This window comes from Microtus ochrogaster, unplaced genomic scaffold (assembly GCF_000317375.1).
Source record: "Microtus ochrogaster isolate Prairie Vole_2 unplaced genomic scaffold, MicOch1.0 UNK73, whole genome shotgun sequence".
NCBI classification, from domain to species: Eukaryota; Metazoa; Chordata; class Mammalia; order Rodentia; family Cricetidae; genus Microtus; species Microtus ochrogaster.
The window spans coordinates 1,738,755-1,761,261 of NW_004949171.1; the positions used below are offsets into that span (position 1 = coordinate 1,738,755).

General features: G+C 42.8%; 1 protein-coding gene across 1 annotated transcript in view; it reads left to right on the forward strand.

Annotated features, from left to right (window-relative positions):
- The window catches only part of Dnhd1 (dynein heavy chain domain 1), a gene marked incomplete at its 5' end in the record, with an annotated part of 69,555 nt that overhangs the window by 6,041 nt on the left and 41,007 nt on the right, over nucleotides 1-22,507 (forward strand). Inside the window, 13 exons of the mRNA XM_026777573.1 lie at nucleotides 1,391-1,547; nucleotides 6,825-7,079; nucleotides 7,175-7,312; nucleotides 7,443-7,494; nucleotides 10,345-10,607; nucleotides 10,697-10,940; nucleotides 17,381-17,538; nucleotides 18,272-18,397; nucleotides 18,484-18,760; nucleotides 20,303-20,430; nucleotides 20,523-20,721; nucleotides 21,076-21,170; nucleotides 21,702-21,909. Of these exons, the coding sequence (XP_026633374.1) occupies nucleotides 1,391-1,547; nucleotides 6,825-7,079; nucleotides 7,175-7,312; nucleotides 7,443-7,494; nucleotides 10,345-10,607; nucleotides 10,697-10,940; nucleotides 17,381-17,538; nucleotides 18,272-18,397; nucleotides 18,484-18,760; nucleotides 20,303-20,430; nucleotides 20,523-20,721; nucleotides 21,076-21,170; nucleotides 21,702-21,909 (2,300 nt within the window). The remainder of the gene's footprint in view (nucleotides 1-1,390; nucleotides 1,548-6,824; nucleotides 7,080-7,174; nucleotides 7,313-7,442; nucleotides 7,495-10,344; nucleotides 10,608-10,696; nucleotides 10,941-17,380; nucleotides 17,539-18,271; nucleotides 18,398-18,483; nucleotides 18,761-20,302; nucleotides 20,431-20,522; nucleotides 20,722-21,075; nucleotides 21,171-21,701; nucleotides 21,910-22,507) is intronic.

Here is a 22,507-nt window from a genome sequence, read left to right on the forward strand (position 1 = left end):
TGTGTGTGTGTGTGTGTGTGTGTGTGTGTTTGTAGGTCAGAGAATAACTGAGGGAGTCAGTTCTTTCCTTCCTTCCACCGTGTGGGACTTGGAGCCTGAAGTTAGATCATCAGGCTTGGTAACAGCAAATGCCATCTTGCTGGCTTTACAAAAATTTAAAATTTTAGCTGTTGGGTTCAAATTTTAATTAAAAGACTGTGAGGGTTAATTCTTAACAATGCACAGTGGAAACTTTGATATAATGGATACCAGTTTGCAACCTCTACTTTAGGCTGGTACCATCCTCTAGATTTGCCTAGTCATCATAATGGTTTTATTTATTTATTTATTTATTTATTTATTTATTTATTTATTCATTTATTTGTAGACAGTGTTTCTCTGTGTAGCTTTGGAGTCTGTCCTGGAACTAGCTCTTGTAGACCAGGCTGGCCTCAAACTCACAGAGATCTCCCTCCTCTGCCTCCTGAGTGCTGGGATTAAAGGCATGCCCCACCACCACCTGGCCTAATTTTTTAAAATTTTTTAGCTGTTTTGTTTTTCTGGTTGCTTTATGAGACAGGGTCTCATATACCCCAGGCTTGCCTCTAACTTGCTACATAGGCTAATGTTAGCTTTGAACTTCTGATCTTCTTGCTTCACCCTCCCAATTGTTAGGATTACAGTTATGTGTCCCCATACCTGGTGATGGTATAAATTATAAGGATTTGGAGTTTTGAGGACTGTTAGGTCTGAATCTAGATCCTGAAAACTAGCAAGGAGTCTGTTCTTTGAGCCTCAAATTAGTGGTCTGCAAACTCCTATAGATCTGAACTACGCAGTGCAAATAGCAAGAATTACATGAGATTATGGACAGAAAGTACTATATGTCCGGTGCCCTTTAGCACATACAGGATAGATACCATAAATTCATCATTAAGTAATCATCCTTACTACTTATTGGGGTTGTTCATATTTTTCAAGGAATCTCCAGAGCTATGGATGGAATTCTGGGGAAGCAGGGAGGGCAGAGAACAGGAGGAGCTTCCTCAGTGGCAGTCAACTCTAGAGAAACTGAGGTTTAATCACCTTTGATCCGAATATGTGCCTGTCAACCTTGACTTTTTAGGACCTTATTTTCCTTATTCCCAGGATGAAGTCTCTTGTCTTTTCATATCTTGGGATTTATCTGAGCCCCTCTTGGAATAAAGGTCACTAGGTATGAGCATCTGTTCATTCCATGAGGCTTTTCTAAATCATTTTCCACCTGGCAACTGTCATTGGTCACTGGGAATATTACAGTCTATGTAAACATTTGCTCAGTCTGGTTTGAACTGGGTTGGGAAGAATTCAAAGGTGTTGAAAGAGGGATGGCTGGGATACCAGCTCTAACTAATTTATTTATTGATTCTAGGCTTCTTCAGGAGCTTCGTTCTGTGTCCTGGCTACCCAAGGAGCCAGATAAGAGCTTTGAGCTTATGGACCTGCAGAAGACAATAGCCAAAGAGAATCACAGGGCTCTGAGAGTGTTCTGTCGCTTTCTGAATCTCTGCACATCCATCCTTCAGCTGGTAAGAGGCTTTACTTTATTGTGAGCCTTTTCTCCAACCAGAGCTGTTCAGAGTTCCAGCCTTCTCTTGATTACCCTGGGACCCCTGTGTGACTTGGATCCTGTTGATGGATTAGACACAGTTTTCTGCTCAGCAACTATAGTTTCTATTCCAAAACAGATGGATCAACAAAAATTGAGCAAAGATTGAGATCCTAATGTTCCCTAAGGGTTTTTCCTGGCCTAGGAGCAGGGGGAAAAGGAAGGTCTGTTTTGTCAGGTGTTTGTGCTAACAGGAAGCAATTGGGCATTCAGGAAATTAAGAACTAGAATTCTTTCCTTTCATGCATCTGGGATTATCTTTGAACCTGTGGCAGGCCTCCATGGCTGGTAGAAGAATACAGTGATGGAATCTATCCTAATTATGACTGATTTGTATCTGAGGTCCACATTCCCATCGAGTACTCTAGGTGTCTTGTCAGGTTCTTGCCTCTTGCCTGTCACCTGTTTTTATGCTTTTGTTTGGTGTTTAAACCAGGTGGCATTGTGGCAGCGATAGGAGGTGGAACCTTTGGAAGGTGATAGAACCTTGAGGGCTCTGCCGCTGCCCCCTCCCCCTTCACCCTTTTCCTCTCACTGGAGGATGTGGAAAGAAGCCTCTTCTCGGCCTCCACAACTGTGAGAAAATAAATTTCTGTTCTTTATAAATTATTTAGTTCCAAGTAACTTGTTATAGCAACACAATTGGACGAAGACAATCCATTGTGATTGTCATCTGAAAAGGGACCCAAGGCTGTTTCTAGATAGGGTCAGAGTTAAGTATGGGATATACACTTGGACTTTGCTGAAGAAGTGTTTGGTGCATATGAGAAAACTGCTGCATGTCTGTAGCAGATTCAGAAGTGCTGTGTTCTCTGGTATGTGTGAGAGTAATGTTCTACTCCCACAGAGTTTGTTAGACATTGTAAATGTAAATCCTATATCAATTGTATGACAAGCTTGTAGCTTACCTTTTCACTGTTTTAATTGTGTCTTTTGGTAAACAAAAATTTTAATTTTTAAATTTTTTACATGTATGTGAGTTTTTCTTGCATGTGTGACTGTGCATAATATATGTGCCAGATGTGCACAGAGGCCAGAAGTGGACATAGGATTCCCTGGAGCTGGAGTTACAGTTGGTTGTGAACCATCATTTGGGTGCTGAGAATTGAATCCTGGTTCTTTGGAAGAGCAGCCATCTCTTGACTGCTGAGCCTTCTCTCCAGCCCTTGATTTTACTCTTCTTAAAGTTTTCTTAATCAAGTGTAGCAGGCTTCCTGTTTTGGGTCACCATCCAGCGCCCAAATCATGACAATGGGGAGCATTATGAATGTTCACCCTTAGTTTAGGCTTATTTCTTGCTAGCCCTTATAACTCAATCTGTCTCTCTTCACCTCATCTACATTTTGCCTCAGGGCTTCCCCCCCCCTTGTATATCTTACTTTCCTGCTGTCTCTATGACTGGCTAGTGGCTGCCTGGCTTCTGGCTCGGGGTGTGTCCTTCTTTCTCCCTTGTTCTCTTTGTTCCTTCTCTTTTTTTTCTCTCAAGTCTAGATTTCTCCCATTTATTCTCTCTGCCTGCCAGTCCCACCTATTACTCTCCTGCCTAGCTATTAGCTTTTATTAGACTAGCCAGATGCCTTAGGTAGACAAGGTGAAACAAATGTAACACATCTTTACATCTTTAACAAAGGCAGCAGAAACAAACATCTAAATATTACTTTGCCTAAAGTAATATTTAACAACAATCAAGTCATCAAGTCTTTTGAGTCCTTGTTTAAAACATCTGCACTTATTCCGAGTCACACAATAATGTCTTATGTTTTTCTACAGTAGTTTTATTACTTCATCTTTAGAGTTAGGTTTATAGTCTGTTTCAATTTTTTTTATATGTGAGGTGAGGTAAGAGTCAAAATTAATTTTCCTTTGAATTAATCTCTTTTCAGCCGGGCAGTGGTGGTTCATGCTTTTATTCCCAGCACTTGGGAGGCAGAGGCAGGCGGATCTCTGTGCGTTCAAGGCCATTCTGGTCTACAAAGCAAGTTCCAGGATAGCCAGGGCTATACAGAATGCCCCTGTCTCAAAAAAAATAAATCACTCAAAAACCTCTTTTCTCCATTTAATATTATTGATTGATGTGGGATGTCCTTCTATATATGTGTTGTTTTTATTGGTTGATAAATAAAGCTGTTTCGGTCAGTGGCTTAGCAGAGTAAAGCCAGGTTGGAAATCTGAACAGAGACGGAGAGAGTAGCTGAGGAAATGCCATGAAGCCACTGAAGAAGAAAGATGCCAGAACATTACCAGTAAGCCACAACCTCATGGTGATACATAGGTTCATACAAATGGGTTAATTTAAGATGTAAGAGCTAGCTTGGAATATAATTGAGCTATTGGCCAAACAATATTGTAATTAATATAGTTTCTGTGTGATTTTTCATATCTGGGACACAAAAGTGAATATTCATTTACAATTGATCTTTCCTTCTTTCTTTCTCTCGCTCTTCCTCTGTTTATTTTTTTCTGGTGTATTTGTGTAGGGTATACATTTGTTTGTATGTTTATATGAATGTATGTGTAGGCCAAAGGTAGATGCCAGCTGCCTCAATCGCATTCTATACCTTTTCTGTTTTTGAGACATGGTCTCTCACTGAACCTGACACTTACCAGCTGTGTAGATTTGCTTATCAGTGAGCTTCAGGGATCTACCTGTCGCCAGCCCACACACTAGAGTTCCATTCCAACTTCGTCTTCTTTTTCGAGACAGGGTTTCTTTGTGTAGCCCTGGCTGTACTGGAACTCACTCTGTAGACTATGCTGGCCTAGTGCTGGGATTAAAGGCGTGCACCACCACTTCCCAGCTTACATTCCAACTTCTTAACTTGGGTGCTGAGCTCTGAACTCAACTCCTCATGCTTTTGAGACATATACTTTCTATCTCCCTAGACCTTGATGCTGTTTTCTTAAATGATACCCTTTTAAATCTGTAAGAGTTTGTCTCTAAAAATCTGTACCATTTATAAGCCTACCCATATTTTTTCAGGGTCACACTGACTTCATTATTACAGCTTTCTGATGAGGCTTTATATCTGGTATTGCAAATCATACACCTTTTTTAGTCTTAAAGATTGCCCTGGCTATATTGCACTTGCTTTTTTTTTTTAAGCATATGGTCTCTCTATGTAACCCTGGCTGTTCAGGAATTAAATATGTAGGTCAGAATGGCCCTAAGAACCTGAAGATCTGTCTGCCTCTGCTTCCCAAGTGCTGGGATTAAAGGTGTGTGCCACCAAGCAGTCGTCAGTTCCTTAACCATGAATGTGGATCTCTTCGTTCTTTGTGTTCGTGACTTTCTCTTAGATGTCTTGAACACATTTTATTAGATTTTTCACTACGCCATTGTTTTCTAACTAATGCCATTCACTATGAGTAAAAGATATCATTGCAAAAGAAAAAAAAAGAGTCTTTTAGACTATGGGGCAGGATTTTTGTTGTTTTGAGATAGGCAAGAGTTTCTTTTCCTTTTCTTTTCCTGGTTCTGAGGATTGAACCCTGAGACTTATATATGTTAAGGTCAATTCTCTAAAGAAATTAAACATTGTTTAAGAAACAAAAAGACAAGCATTAAACACATAGAGCAGTTTTCTCTGCTGCTGCATGGAACAGAATGAAATATCTCCTGGCCAGTGATCACCTTCAAGAGATGGGGTGGGATATGTGAACTCAGTCATTCTCACAGCTGCTCACTGAGCTGTTCAATCCAAACTTTTAATTTGTGCTGAATAAATGCATTCTATCTATAAATGCATTAAAATACAGCATCATGAAGACAATATAGTTTTGAAACGTTAAAGAAAAGATGTTAATTGTGACTCTCCCTTACTCATTTGCTAAAGCTTTTTTTTTAAAATTAAGAATGGATGTTGAGTTATATTTAGCAGACATAAAAGAAGTATAAATTCCAAGTTATTGTGCCTAGTGATGGTATTTTCAAACTGTATACTGATTATTTTTCAATCATAATTATTATTGTCATTTATATAATTTTATGCTGACTAGCAACCAAGGGGACCCTTCAATGGAAGGCATTATATTCTTTCTCTAAATATTTAGAATGAAACTACTCTACAGAGTATCAGATATTCAGCATATCATATATTTACATTATGATTTATAACAGTAGCAAAATTACAGTTATGAAGTAGCAATAAAAATAATTTATGGTTGGAGGAACTGTATTAAAGGGTCGCAGCATTAGGAAGGTTGAGAAAAACCGTAGTAGACTGACAGCTGTAAAGAGGGTATTGCCGTAGCATGGAAAATGACACTTTGCCATTAGTGAGGACATGTGTTCTTAGGGCTCAACTGAGTTGCAGAACACGGAGACTTGAGTTCATAGAGAATAGAAATACAATGCGCAGACATCAATCTGCTCTAATCACAAGCTCAGTGGAGCGTAGCAAAGGAACAGGGGAGCATCAGGGACCATCGGGCTCATCTGGCCAAGCATAGCTTTCCTATGTCTCTCTTAGATTCCTCAACTGGACAGATGAGGAAACTTGACAACTTTCAGCCTCTGTCAGTTTAAAGTCTTCTAGATCCAAGAAGAACCCATAGAAACTCCCCACACCAACTTCTCAATTGCAAGTCTATGTCAGTGCCCATAAATATCTTGTAATAGAATGTATGTTTCTGAGCAGGCTCCATCATCCCAGGCCTAATGGTTAGAGTCCAAATCCTGCGATCATTACTAGCTTTAATCATGCAATCTTTATCTGCTCATTTCCTTGTGACACTCCCTTTTTCTAATCGAGGTTCATCCTGGGTCTTTTGTTTGCTTGTTTGTTTTGAGGCATGGTCTCATTATAACTCAGGCTGACCTTTTAGCTCCTGGTGTCCTTGCCTACATATTTCAAATGTTGGGATTACAGGTATGTACCACCAAGGTCAGCTGCCTTATCCCGTGGCCTTTCCACAGGCAGGCCTGGCCTATCACATTAACACATAAGTCCTCTGAATGTAAGTCCTTGGTTTGCGTCTTCTCAAATCATTTAAAAGGGTATGGAGCAGTCTCTACTAAAAAGGAACCTTCCACATGCAAATCTAGGCCCTAGGTTCAGAAAACCAGGACCTTGTTGCTTGCAGGGACCAGTGGGTAGCTGCCTTCTTCCTGTCCTTCTCTGGGATGAGTTTCACCTTTCTACCCTGGAAGGTTCACAAAGACACATATCAAATGAGTTTTAACTTTCTACCCTGGAAGGTTCACGAAGACACATATCAAATGCAGCAGGGCCTGCAGGAAAGAGTGCAGAACTGGAACAGGATCAGGAAAGGCCAAGGCTCTATATACCTTCAGAGGGTGTTGTGCAGGCATCTGGAGAAGAAGCTGAAGCAGGCAGAAACATGGTTGCTGAAGCTGGGAAAGTTTGCCCGCATGATTGACTACATGATTTGTCAGAATCTTGTTTCCATCTTAGAAGAAGAAATAACTTCCTTTATAGCCAACACCATGCAAGTGAGGTGGTGGGTAGGGTGGGACCAGACTACATGGGGGCAGGGGAGGTGCCCTTTCATCTGGCCCTGTAACCTCTCCTGATCCTTTTTTTCCAGGTCCCAAGAGAAAACCCCTTTCTCTTATCACAGCTGGTCTTTGATGACAATGGCCGGTTGTCTCCTATGCCTTCTGTTGAAACTATCATCCAGAGTCTTACTAAAGGCCTGCAAGCTGTCAAGACCTCTGCCCTAAAGGTGTTTGGATTGGGCAGGGGACGGCCCTTGGAACTCCTAGTCCTATCCTCTATTGAATCCAAACTGCTCAGCCCGCTTAGACTCTCATTGTTTCTCTTTTTCTGTTCCTTTTCTGTCTCCTAACATGAAGGTAGTGCAGTCTACAGACATGAGAACCTCCATGGATCCCCTGAATTCTGAAGGTATTTAAAGTGGCAGACACAGGAGATAGGAAGTCTGCTTAGAGGGGAGGGACACACGTAGAGTGCAAATGGCATGGAAGTGGACAAGAGGCTCAGCACCAGCCAGGGGCAGCTCTAACCTGGGTACTGTGCATGTCTATTGGGAGGGAGGAGAGTCCAGAGGGAGTTGCGCTCACTAATTCATGTGCTTATGTACATGTGCTTGCTTATTCACGCACTTATGTGATTGTGTGTGGTGGTGGGTATGTCTGCTCCCCGGTTCACTCCAAATTCTGGGTTTTCTCTAATATCATAATTACATTTTATTTTCTGTTGAATTTGATTGTTAAACTAATGTGTGCTTGTTTGACAAGTTCTGCTTGCTCAGCATCTTCATGTGACCCTGTTATTTCTGATAGGCCAATTCATTAAGATGTTGAGATATTAATCTTCAATTTAAAAAAAGTAAAGTTTTTAAATGATTTATTACTTATTATTTTATGTGCATTGGTGTTTTGCCTATATGTATGAAAGTATCAAATCTCCTGGAGCTAGAGTTACAGACAGTTGTATGCTGCCATATGGGTGCCAGAAATTGAACTTGGGTTCTCTGGAAGGGCCGCCAGTGCTCTTAACCACTGAGACATCTCTCCAGCCCTCATCCTCAACTTTGTTAACCATCAGAAAGAAAATACATATTGACATTCCCTTTTCAGGGTACTAAATGTTGTCATAAAAAAAGCATTAAAAACATTAGATGTCTTTTAATGTTCCTATCCAACTGATATGTCTTCATGAAGATGAATGAAAAATGAAATTAATTTTAGGAGATCATTCACAAAAAGAAAAGGGTTCTGGAAAAGGAGTCTGTATTTTATATTGATAAATACATATCAATCACACTCGATGGGCACATATTTTCAAAAAGTAAGCTTAGATTAAATGACAAAAAGTATTGGTGTTTTACATACCCATAAGTGCTGGTATCTTGAGGCTAGGGCTAACCACTCACTGGTGCTTTGGAACCTGTGTGCATTTTCCTTAGTTGTTTAAATATTGCACATAGGTGAGTTTCTAATTGCTTTGTCATTTTCCTGTGAGGATTTGGGGTTATTTCAAAATGGTTTTTACAACCATCATTTCAGAATCCCTTCTGGCAGCACTGTTACTGTTTCTATGTGGAACAGCCTATAAGGTATTGTAGGCAAGAGCCAAAGCAGGCAAAGACTAGAAGATTACTGCAGTAATGTGCCCAAGAGTTGCTGTCTGGACCACGAGTTTCCAGGCTCTTAGCATCTTATTGAAAGAACTGAAAGAGCACACACAAATAGCAAAGCAGCAAGTTTTACTTAAAGAGAGTACAGGACACACTGACCGAGAGCAGTGGGCCATGCGGGCTAGGGTGCCAAGTGTTGTGAGGTCTGAGAAGAAGATGAGGAGGGCTGCTAAGTGGTAGAGTGTGGTCAATTCTTTGTTTTAATCAGCAAGCTTGAATTATGTAAGCCTAACTTTGATATGTGTAACTTTTCCCATGATGCCTCTGACTCTAAGCATAAGCATGCCCAATTATGCATAGGCATAAATGGCAAATAGGGGATTTACCCTAAAAGTTCACTCAGAACACTGTGCTTGAATCCTAATCTGGTTCATGCTGGATTGCCCCTTCCCCCTTGCCTCTGGTTCTAGATAAATTCTGCAAAATATTTGAATGGAAACTAACCACAAAAGGGGAGATAGTAAGAGGTTGCTGAGGGGAATAACTTATTTCAGTGTTTGAAATGGATTCTACACTTCAACTACAACTCAGTGCAGGATGGAGAGTCCAGGTTGTTGGCAATGGAGAGTGTGTGTAGTTTAAGCCAAGCAGAGTCCAAACTTCTAAGCTCTCCTTATGGTTGCCTCTGTAACGGCAGTGAAAGACAGTGGTGACTTGGTTAAGGTGAGGTAAAGTGATGTAGGTGTGGGGAGATTAGCTGGATTTTGGATATAATCTGAAGGTGGACCTCATGTATATCAGTGTGGTGGTTGACTGAGAGTGGCTCCTTTAGGCTCATAGGCTTGAATACTTGCTCCTCTGTCGGTAGAACTATTTGGTAAGGGATGGGAGATGCGGTCTTGTTGGAGGAGGAGTGTCACAGGGGGCAGGCTTTGAGGCTTTGAAAATCTCCCATACTTCCTGTGTGCCCTCTGCTTCCTGCTTGTAGTTTTGAGATGTAAACTCTCTCAGCTGTTTTTGCTGGCATCTCTTTTTACCAAAAATACTGGCACTGGCAATTAAACAGTTCCTAAAATGTTATAGGGAGAAGCCAGGTCTAAGGTTAATTCCTTGGGTGGATATTGGGAACTGGCATATTCAATCACGTTCTGTAGAGGCTAAGATGCTCCGCAGTGTACTTTCCTGTCCCCTTGCAGCTAGACAGCACAGGTGATACAGAGCCCACCAATTAAATCCATCTGAGCGTTCAATTCAGAATTAAGTTGGAGAAAAGGCAGGTTATATATCCACTCTGCAGATGTTGGTGATGTGGTAATGACACCCCAACTTGCCAGTCAGCCAGACTCTATTCAGCCTACAGCATTTTCACTTTTCAGATCTAATTACTCTGAAACCCACTTTGATAAGTTGTAATAATTTCCTTTCCTGCTTACACTAAACAAATTCTATTCTCAGCATGTGCATTCTTGCTGATCCACTCCTTACATGGATTTGCTGTACTGTGTTGGTTAATGTTGATGATGTATGTATAGACTCACTCAATAGCAGGAAATAGCAGCATGGTGTGTGATGAGTGTGTGCATTTAGGAGAGAAAGAAGGTTGGTGTGGTCTTCTGGAGCGTGCTTATAAACTATTATATTGTGTGCTCCACTAGATGGTAAAGACCAGGACTCAAATGCAGAATTCCTGATGCCCAAATTTCATGGAAAGTCCAGCGATGCTGTTCACCTCTTCTGTGGCCCAAATGTAGGATTTGTGTGGCCCTGGAAGTCTCATGCAATTACTGATGTCCTGGAGGTCCGTGGGCACCGACTTCGGGGTCAGTATCTACACACCAATTATAATCATGTACAGGAGGACTTGGACAACAATATTAGAATCCAACAGGCACTGGCTGTACAACAGACACTGCTGGAGGTGAGAACAGAGGCTTGAGAAATGGGCTGCTGGCTGCCAGCTTCCATCATAGCCACTGCCTCTGCCTTACACACCTTATCTACCCTTAGGACATGCTGCAGGAGGTTCGGGAATTCTGCAGTGAACAGCAGTGGGTGGAAGGCATCTATAAGTTCCTGAAAGCTTGGGATCCTCAGAAGTTAGAGGACCTGAGAGGCTCCCCCATTAAGGACTATGTAGTACTAGTCAGCCAGCTGAAAGATTGGCAGGAACGTGTCTCCAATATGCCTGTCCAGTTGCTGACAAAAGGCAAATTGCTGCTCCTGAGTGGCCATGATGTTCAAGCAGAGTTGGGTAAGTGCTTCTTATCTTCCCTATATCTTCCTTCCTTACCTACATGTACACAGTCATCGTGGGACTAGCAAATCCTCCAGGGACCTTTGGAACCTTCCAAAGCTCTAGCTCACAACCCTTTCTCTTTGCTATCAAAGATATGGTCCAAGAGGTCAGCTTCTTTTTTTTTTTTAATTTATTTATTTATTGAGGATTTCTGCCTCCTCCCCGCCACCACCTCCCATTTCCCTCCCCCTCCCCTGATTAAGTCCCTCTCCCTCATCAGCTTGAAGAGCCATCAAGGTTCCCTGACTTGTGGGAAGTCCAAGGACCGCCCTCCTCCATCCAGGTTTAGTGAGTTGAGCATCCAAACCGCCCAGCCCCCCCCCAAAGCCAGCACGTGCAGTAGGATCAAAAACCCATTGCCATTGTTCTTGAGTTCTCAGTAGTCCTCATTGTCCGCTATGTTCAGCAAGTCCTGTTTTATCCCATGCTTTTTCAGACTCAGGCCAGCTGGCCTTGGTGAATTCCCGAAAGAACATCCCCATTGTCTCAGAATGTGGGTGTACCCCTCGCGGTCCTGAGTTCCTTGCTCGTGCTCCCCCTCCTTCTGCTCCTGATTTGGACCTTGAGATTTCTGTCCGGTGCTCCAATTTGGGTCAAGAGGTCAGCTTCTGTTTGGCTTCATTCATTCCCTGTATTCATTAGGAATCATTTGATTGATGAAAATTTTTCTATTCCTGTTTTTAAAAGATCCTTAGCCTGTACTTGGTTTTCTTCATACAGATTTTTGGGGATCTAGAGTGCACCTTTCTTGAATGTAGTGGTGCTAACATTTCTACCACTATTTGCATGTATGAAAAGTTACTCTTTGTTCTTGCCTCATCTTGTAGTCCTAACTCCGTGGACAGTGGCTAAAGAACACACTTCTCCCAGTTAGACGACTCTTCTAATCCAAAGCAACCACTCTGGTCCAGTTCAGTCTATTTTGAATGTTTGAAATGCAAAATCAAATTTATGCCCTGGCAATGCTGAAGTATGCAGGGCAGCCCATATATGGCGGTTCTATTGAACTTGTCCATATTAGGTTTCATGGTCTAAGTTGATGAGAACAACTGACCAGGTCTCTTCCTCAAGAGGGCACCAGATCTCATTACAGACTCATGGTTGTGAGCCACCATGTGGTTGCTGGGAATTGAATATTGGTTAGTTCAGAATTCTTAGCACCATTGATTTATTTTTATTTTTTATTTACTTATTTACTTTTGGTTTTTTGAGACAGGGTTTCTTTGTATAACAGTCCTGGCTATCCTGAAACTAGCTCTTGTAGACCAGGTTAGCCTTGAATTGACAGAGATCTGTCTGCCTCTGCTTTCGGAGTGCTGGGATTAAAGGTGTGTGCCACCACTGCCTGGCATACCATTGATTTTTTTTTAAGAACTAATTCATTTTTTAAATTTCATTTTACATTCCAACCAAAGTTCTACCTCCCACTCCTCCTCCCGCTGCTCCTGGTCTTCCCCAGCCACACACCCCCATCTACTCCTCCCAATGGGTGAGGGCTCCTCTGGGGAGTTGACACAGTTTGGCACCTTAAGTTAGGACAGGACCAAGCCCTTCCCCTCTCTCTTAAGGCTGAGCATGGCATCCCCTCATAGGAATGGGCTCTAACAAGCTAGGATTGGGATAAATCAGGATAAATCTTGATCCTACTGTCAGGGGCCCTTCAGATAGCCCAAGCTTCAAAACTGTCTCCCACAGATGGAGGGCCTAGTTTGGTCCCATGGAGGCTCCACAGCTGTCCGTCCAGAGTTCATGAGTTTCCACGAGCTTGGTTCAGCTGTCTCTGTAGATTTCTTTGATCTTGATCTCCCTTGCTCATATATTCCCTCCTCCGTCTCTTTGACTAGATTCCCACAGCTCGGCCTGGTGTTTGGTTGTGAAACTCTGCATCTGGTTCCATCAATTAGTGGAAGAAGGCTCTAGCTTCTCTGGAGCTGTGGATTGTAGTCTGGTTAGCCTTTGTTTTATAGCTAATATTCACTTATGAGTGAGTATATAACGTGTTTGTCTTTCTGAGTCCGGGTTACCTCACTCAGGATGTTTTTTTTCCCTAGTTCCATCCATTTTCCTGTAAATTTCATAATGTCATTGTTTTTTACAGCTGAATAATACTCCATTGTGTAAATGTACCACATTTTCTTTATCCATTTTTCAGTTGAGGGGTATCTAGGGTGTTTCCAGGTCCTAGCTATTATGAATAATGCTGTTATGAATATTGGGGTTTTTTTATTTTTCAAGACAGGATTTTTCTGTAGCTTTGGAGCCTATCCTGGAACTTGCTCTATAGACCAGGCTGGCCTTGAACTCAGAGATATGCCTGTCTCTGCCTACATGAGTGCTAGGACTAAAGGTGTGTGCCACCACTGCCCAGCTCTATGAATATTGTTGAGCAAGTGTCCTTGTGGTATGATTGAGCATCCTTTGGGTATATGCCAAAGAGTGATATTGCCGGGTCTCGAGGTAGATTGAGTCCATATTTTCTGAGAAATCGCCATACTGATTTCCAAAGTGGCTGTACAAGTTTGTACTACCACCAGCAGCAGTAGAGGAGTGTTCCCTTGACTCCACATCCTCTCCAGCATAAGCTATCCTCAGTGTTTTTGATCTTAGCTGTACTGACAGGTGTAATACAATGGTATCTCAGAGTCATTTTGATTTGCATTTCCAGCACCATTGATTTTTTTTTTTAATTCCTCCTCCTCCTCTTCTTTTTGGTTTTTTGAGACAGGGTTTCTCTGTAGCTTTGGAGCCTGTCCTGGAACTAGCTCTTGTAGACCAGGCTGGCCTCGAACCCACAGAGATCTGCCTGCCTCTGCCTCCTGAGTGCTGGGATTAAAGGTGTGCACCACCCAGCGAGTTTCTCTTCTTATCTCTTAGGCTTACTACTTGTTTTAGGTTGACTACTCCTGTTATTTACCTTGGGATCCCTTACTTCCAAGACAGAAACTGCATCTTGGCCCAGTGGGATCAATGTTCGGCTATCTTTGGTATCTCCTGCCATTTGGGACCAGGGACACTTATAAATGTTGGATTCAGTTTTTTTCTGCCACAACACAGCACACTACAATTCTCACTATGCAGTGACTATTCATGTTCAGCATGGAACCATTTAAGGCCTCTTCCCGCAGCTCCATATGAAAAGTGGAACATAAGAACATACTATTCTATTTTCTCTTCAGTCCATTTTATTTTCTTCCTCTTGTCACTTTTTATTTTCCAAAACAGGGCTTTTCTGTATAGCCCTGGCTGTCCTGGAACTTGCTCTCTAGACCAGGTTGGCCTCAAACTCACAGAGATCCGCCAGCCTCTGCCTCCCTAGTGCTGGGATTAAAGGCATGTGCCACCACCGCCTGGCCCTCTTGTCATTTCTTATCAAGGGAAATTATTGGTCTACTACCTCTTTTTGTCATCTCACCTTCCCTTTCTCTTCCTTCCTGTGGGAAGGATGGCTCATGCTATCATGTACTAGCTGAGTGCCTGCCTGTACTATGAGCTGGCCTTAGAGAGGGTTATGACGGGATAGATTAGGAAGCCAGTAGTTTTTTTCTTAGGAGAAATGCAAGTTGTTTTGATTCTCACACAGTCCCAGCCATAGCATTTATTGCTAAGATTAAATATTGGACTTATCACACACACACACACACACACACACACACACGCCTCCTTTTGTTATGAAGGTAAGAGCCTTGACATTGGGACCTAGAGACATATTGCTTTGCTTGAAAGCGTCCCACCTGCCTAGCCCTCTGCTTGCCTAGCCCTCTGGCTTCTGCTCCTCACTAGGTTTCTGCCTCTGATGCTTCCAACTAACTCTTGGGCAGGGGTTCGTTCTGGCAAAGTAGGAACAAGATATTGTGATTAGTTCCTTTCTTTCTGGCTTTGTTTTGGGCAGGCCTTTCCCTGGCTGTGCCCCCAGGAGTCTGTTCTCTTTCTAGTTTGTAAAATTCATGATCCCTAGTCCAGGATCCATGGGCTCATCATTTCAGAGCTCGTGTCCTAGCTCGCTCTGTTTCTCCCTTGCGTCATGATGTGAGACCACAGCTCCAGTTTATTTGTAGCCTAGATTACTGAAGGTGTCACTCAGGGTTATAGGATGGAAAACAAGTTTTGTTTTTTGCTTTATTTTTGAATTACTTCTAGAAATGACCAACATAGGTATTGATGTTTTTCATTTTCTCTTATTCTTTTTGTCTTCTTGCTGATCATATTTTATCGCCTTATTTGCTAACTCTGTTCCTTTTTTCCCCCAAACTCCCTTGAACAGAGAAGGGTATTAAATATACCACACCCAACCCATTACCAAGTCTTCTCCTTTCTTCTCCCTTTTACGATCTCTCAAAACAGTTTCTCAGTCCATCTCCATCCAGCTCATGGGCCCAAGGAGCCTGAAAACTTCATTTATCACTGCTCCTTCCCGCCATGTGGTGTCACTGTTGCTCTCCTGCCCAGCCCTCCTGGTCCCAAAGCAGCCCAGTCCTGTGCCCTAGCAACAACAGGAAGGCTCTGTTCAGCATTGGTGCCCTACAAAAGTTTCTTCTTAGTAAGTTTTATCAGCTTCATCTCTTGGTGCCTAATTCTCTGAATACTCTTTTCGAGTCTCTGAAAGTGCCATATGCAGTGGATCTCAACTGTTTGCCTCTAAACTCACTGTTCTACCTACCAGTTGCATAGATGCTAATAGCGGGTAGGTATGTTTACTTTTACATAACATTATGTAGTATATAAAATAAAGTATAACTATACTGTTCTACTTGATATATGTGTATATCACAGACTACCTGTATACTTGCCTAACTTTATATTACATTTGTAATCTGAAGTATAATGGAGTAAAACAAAGTTCTCTAAGTATGACTCATTATTCTACCATTGTGTAATGTGGACCTATACAATTAACCTCTCTGAGCCTCTGCTTATTTATAACATAAGTATATAATAATACATACTCCAAGGGAATCTATAAGGATAAAATAAGTTAATACATGTGAAATACTTGAAATAATGTCTGGCATATAAGTACTCAGTACTGGATTTTCTGGTATTCCATACTTTTATATGACATTTTGATATCTCATGGCTCTTTTTAGCATATCTAAACTTAAGAAGTGTCTTAACAGCATTATAGCATGCCCGAGTTAATTTTTTCCTTTTTTGGTAGTATATAAAATAATGATAGCTTTTATAACCATCTTTAGAGTCAGTGAATTGTATCATATGGATATTATTCCTGCATTCTTTTATAAAATTACACTTGGGACTAGAGAGCTGTCTCAGTGGTTATGAGTGTGTCATTGTTGTTCCAGAGAATCTGAATTGGCTCCCAGCATCCCTCTCAGGTATAGCTCCAAGAAATCAAATATATCTGGCTTCCCTGACACCTGCACTCCCATACACATACCACTCCCCCCCCACATAATACACACAATTAAAAGTAATAAAAAACAAAAATTACATTTGTATACTGTGTGTATGTATTCCCATATCATGTTGCATGTATGTACAAACATGAATGTGTGGGTGTGTAAGTCAGAGAACATTCTAAAGAGTCAGTTCTCTCTTCCACCTAACTCAGGCTTCTTGACAAGAACCTTTCCCCATCGGAGACAGGTTTATAGCTTCCTTATTCCTGCTTCCCCAGACAATGAAGTTTTTCATATTACCAAGGGCAGATTGTCTTCTAACCTTATCTACCTGAGTTGCTTTTCTTTAATCTGCAAAAACAAAAGACAAGTTGGGCTTGGTGGCATGTACTACATTAAAACAAACAAGTAAACAAGAACCCAAAAGGACAAAACAAATAAACAAAAACAGAAAGATGCAGCTTTAACCCTCTTCTTGGTATCCCTTCTGCAAGAAGAAAGACTCCAAAACATAGACAAGAATGTGCATTTCCATGTTCATGCTTGGAGTGTTAAACTACTCAGACATTCATTTCAATATCTGCCTCTGCGGAAACTTCCTCAAGCCTTCTCAGGGTCCCCTTTCCTTCCCTTCCCTTCACTATGCTGGGCTGGGGGCTCCAGGCAACACTGTAGAATCCCTTGTGATTGTCCCTTTCTGCTCATTTGTTTATCTCTATTGTCATATTATGAGGAAACTTCCTGCTTGCCCATTCACTTTTCTTTTTTTGCCCTTTTTTTTATTGATTTTTATTGAGCTCTACATTTTTCTCTGCTCCCCTTCTTGCCTCTCCCCTCCCGCAAGGTCCCCATGCTCCCAATTTAGTCAGGAGATCTTGTCTTTTTCTACTTTCTACTTTCCATGTAGATTAGATCTATGTAAGTCTCTCTTAGTGTCCTCATTGTGTCTAAGTTCTCTGGAACCCACTCACTTTTCTATATCAATTCTTGTACTTATTTTCCATGCATCACTGGACACCATATTTTTTTTGTACCTAGAATCCAAGTTAAGCAGCATGAGGAAAAACATTCTTGCCCAAGTGCAAAGTGAGTGCTGGAGCCGTAATGGACAACTGATGACAGAGATGACAGATTTCTTGCAGGCCTTCCAGACCATCAACTCAGACATCCATGCCATTGCACAATGCTCCCAAAAGGTGAGGTCTCCTCATCCCTTCTTCTTCAAATAGCCCTATATCCTGCCTGCTCAAGGACTCAGCACACAGCAAATCTCTTTAGATTTCTGTTGAGCTTTATGGGGTTTGATGAGCTTGAACTGTGCTTACATATGTCATTTGTCCTTGCTGATTCTTGCCCTGTTTGTGCAGTGCTCTGCTTCCTCATGCCAGGAGCAGACCCTGAAGAAAGGAGATACAGTCTTGCTTTAAGACAGTGTTCTCAACCTTGGGGCCAGTCCCCTTTGTACACCCAACAACTCTTTCACAGGGGCTGCCTAAGATCACTAGAAAACACAAATATTTATATTGTGGTTCATAACAGTAGCAAAATTACAATTACTAAGTAGCAATGAAATAACTTTATGTTTGGGGGTCACCACAGCATGAGAAACTATACTAAAGAGTCACAGCATTAGGAAGGTTGAGAACCACTGCTTTATGAGGCTTGGTTCTGTTCCTTGGGACAGTAAGTAATTTAGAGATATGTTGCCCTGTTATCAGGTCTGGGAGATAAGAACTAGACTGCATTTAAGACCCAAGTCAAAAGGGAATCAGATCCTAGATAACTCTCCTATCTCAAATGGTTTCAATGCCAAAACTGGGTCTGGACCTTCCAGATGCCCAATTTGGAAGATGTGTTGCCCCTTGAGGGTGAGTTCGAAGAGATGGGCAGGGCTGTTGGCGTGCTGGTCTCATGCTGTAACCTCTGCAGTTGAATGAAGCCAATGAGCAATACGGACAGCTGGAGGAACGAGTGGAATATGTCCGATCACTCCATGACCTCATCCGCAACCACTGTGGCCTTTTTATGGCTGAGAATGAGACGCTAGACATCTCGGTGAGAGAACAATGAAAGGAATCATTCGTTACTCCTGGCCTTCCTCCTGTATAACCATATCTCACTGTCCTTTGCTTGCCCCACAGCTTCTGGATATATGGGAGACTTTTCAGTTTGAGAGAAGCCAGGCTTCCGAGTTCCTGCTTAGTAAGCGACATTCCATTGTACCCAAGCTGCAGCAGTTGATGGCAGCAGCATTGACAGAGTTGGAGGACCTGTTGGCAAAAGCACTGTCTGGTTCCTTCATGGACCCTTCACAAGAACAGAGGAGCACTGAGCAACAGCTTGCTGCCTTGGAGCACCAGTTCTTGAACACACTCAACAACTTCAATGACCTACGCTATGCTTACAACACCTTCACGGGTACTGATCTTCACCTTCTCGTCTTTTGCTTTAGGATGAACCCTCCAGCTAAGATAAGGGATGGGACTCCAGGTCTTGTGTCTTCTGTGATCTTAAGCAAGCCTTGGGAATCAATACCTCACTGGTCTCTTTTACAAATAAGCATTGCAGGACAAAAGCCTTATTTGTTGTATGTCTCAGGTGTTGTGTTAGTGGATCCAGGAAGTTCATAGGCTGGTAGGGAAAACAAACAACTAAATGTTTCATTAGATTGTGATGGGCCCAGGTTGAATGCTGGTTTGTGAGAAAGTGTATACTTAGCATTGTTCAGTGTTGTCCCAGTCCAAGCAGCAGATCACAGAAAAGAATAGTCAGGATCTTGGTGTGGTAACTACTGCATCCAGCCAATGGATCTAGAAAAAAGACTGAAGGGGGCCTCACTTCCCACAGAAGCCAACCAGAACAGAGCTACTTGTGTGAGATCAGTCTTCTTCTACAGGAGTTCAGCATGGGCTCTTTTCTCATATGCAATCACTTATCTCTTGGAAGGGCACATTGTGATTTGATCCTTGGTCAGCTACCAACTGGGCCTTATGACCAGGTGAAATGGGAGATGCTTTAGAACCATCCTTCATTACGAATTTCTCTCTCTTTCTAAGTACAGGGAAGCCTTCAGCCAACATCCTAACTGATGTTAACCATAGACTTGACCCTTCCTGTTAGGAGTTTGAAGTATTAATAAAAAAGCAGGGTAGAGGAGTCAGGTCAAGTGGTACTAGGCCCAGAGAACAGGACAGCAGTGTGTTCACTTCCTTCTTCTGTCCTCAGCTCCTCACCTAATCCCAGCTTTTGTAAAAAATAATCTAGTCCTTTAGACCCTCTTGATTTAAAAAATTATCCTTGATTTCTGAGAGTTCATTCACTTATTCATTTTTTGGTTAGTGCCTGCCATGTACCGAACTCAAAGTGCATCAATGAACAAATGACAAAACAATTTCCATAATGGACCCAATATTGCAGCTGCAGAAGAAAGATGATAAATAATAATTATAAATTATAACTAAATTATGCAGCATATTAGAAAGTGATAGCTAATCTAGAAGAAAACATAGCAGATCAAGAGTGTCTGAAAATGCCAAGTGAGTGGAGAGCAGTGTCTTATGGGATGGGTATTTGAACGAGGGCTTTGAGTTGGAGGTGGTGAAGGTGTGAACGGTGGTTCTCTGTGGCAAGAGTTTTCCATAAGGAAGGAGCTGCAGGTCTAAGGCCCTGGCAGAAGAGTGTGTGCCTGTATATCTGAGCTACAATCAAGTCCACTGTGACTGGAATTGAGTGGGTGAGCTAGAGACTAATAGAAGGGAAACTCTTTTGTTTTACCACTATGGTGTTTGCCCAGGAATCCTTTCTTTGAAATAATTGCTCTTTGGACGACACCACTTCTACTGTTGAACTCAGATTTACATAGGCAGCACACTTTTTTTTCCCCTTGACTTTTGTTCATTAAGGGCTCTTCACTGACCCATTTCCCCAATAACTGAAGTCTCAGCCAGCCTTATTCCACAGGGGATGAGTGTACTATGTCCCCACCTACTTCTGGGAACCGGCCTATTATACAGCAGCAGCGCATCTGGAGGCTCTACCGAATCATCTCTGAAAACTTCAGTGAGTGGAAGTGCATGGCTTTTACCAAGGTAAAAGCTTCCGGGAGCTCTCACCTGGGGCAGAAGTTGGCCAGGTGGTGGTGGGTGGGTGTCAGTCTGACAGTGAACTCTGCTCTGTGCAGTTTAGTCTTTCTATGGCCCGGGAGAAGACAGATGCCTGGCTGACAGAGGCTGCACGGCTCAGCACCACCCTGGGGTTGCACAGCCCAGTGCTACAACGCTGCATGCGCATGCTTGAGGACTTTCGAAACTTCCTGCCCTTGCTCACCAAGCTGGGCAGCCTCCAGCTTCAGAACTTTAACTGCCAATCCCTCTTGAGAGGTGTGTTTGGGAGATGGATGGGAAAGATACAGTGTTTAGAGCAATTCCCCTGCTGCTCCTGCTAGAGATCTTGTGTCTTCTTTCCCACTTATGCTAAACTCATTTCACCAGGAGGAACACATTCCTGTGCTCCCTCCTTACAACACAGGGTCCTCTCAACTGATGGGATTGGATGCAGGTTGGGGGTTGAGTTGTGCCTGGACCTTGGGTTCTGAGTTCTTGGCTTTGTGTTGTACTCCTGATATTGCACTGCAGTCCAAGCTGGTCTGGGCTCAGGAAAGATATGAGCACTAGGATGTGAGCTCTGCTCAGCCATGTGCTAGGACTTGCTCTGACTTGCCTGTTCTATTCCAGTGTTAGGGCTGGGCGGTCTGCAAAGCTTCGACCTTATCACACTGGGCCAGCTGCTCAACTGTCCACTGCTGGAATTTGCAGACAGAATCAATCAGGTGGGGCCCACAAGGATGAGGGGACTGATTGGAGCCATGAATTGTAATGAAGTCAGTCAAGGCCTACAAGTCCCTTGGGTTATGAGGCTATGGGGCTATGGGGATGGCAGTGGTTAGCACGTAGGTGAGAGGGAAGTTGGGAGAAATGACCTTCCTGGAGGGTAGGAAGAGTCTAGCCATCTACAGACGAGGATCTGATGGGCACTTCCAGACTCTTAATGCTTCCCCTGATGGAAGGAAGTGAATGGTGGCCTCAAAGCTGTGGACACATAGATGGACCGTCAACATTTCCTTGATCACTAAAGGGCACAGGTTGACTCTAGGCATTGCCTGCTCAGTGGAGGCAGCGGGACTGGGCCAAGCGATAGTGGCACATCACTGAAGGCCAGCAGTTTCACTCCCCCTTCACAGCTGAGACCTCCACACTCCAGGCCCTTGAGTTCTGCCTCAGACCCAGTCTTCAAGTCCCAATTTCAAGACTGACTTTCTTTAGTCACTTTAGTTCTGGTTTCTGAGACATACCTTTTCCAGGTCTGGCAGTATGATAAGGAACGAATTCATGCCCAAGAAAGCCTTCAGCAGATGCAGCAGTACTGGGAGGGGCGCCAGCTACGCCTTCTCAACTTCATCCTGCATGTGCCCTACAAACCCCCAGTCTCAGAACGTTCCAAGAGGCAGGCATTTCGAAACTCCCAGTGGGAGTTGGTTGGCAAGGATAGTGGCACATTCCTCCTCTCCGGTGAGTCTCAGCCTTTGTGATGCAGCTAAGGCTTTTCTCATTCACCAGTTCTTGTCAAATATGGTTTAATGATAGCTTGAGGCATCCATGTGTTGAAACAGTATCTTCCAATTCTGTTAATGCCTTAATCTTTGCAGGAACTCTTTTTTAATTATTTAAATTTTCCCAGACTGATCACAGTTTTCCCTCTTTCCCTCCTCTCCTTTCAATCTCTCACCTACCTCCCCTATCTACTCCTCTCTTCTCTTCAGAAAAAGGCAGCCCTCCCATTTATATCAGTCAGCCATGGCAGATCAAGTTGTGGTAAGAATAGGCACTCCTCTTCTATTGTGGCTGAACAAGTCAACTCAGTAGGAGGAAAGGGTCCTCAAAGCAGGTAACAGAGTCAGAGACAGCCCCTGCTCTCACTGTTAGGAGTCCCACAAGAAGACCAAGTTATACATCTGTGAGGTATGTGCAGAGGGCCTAGGTTAGTCCCATGCAGGCTTTCTCGTTGACAGTTCAGTCTCTGAGAGCCCCTAAGAGCCCAGGTTAATTGATTCTGTGGATTCTCTTTCTCTTTTTTTTTTCTTTTTTCTTTTTTTTTTTTTTTTTTTTT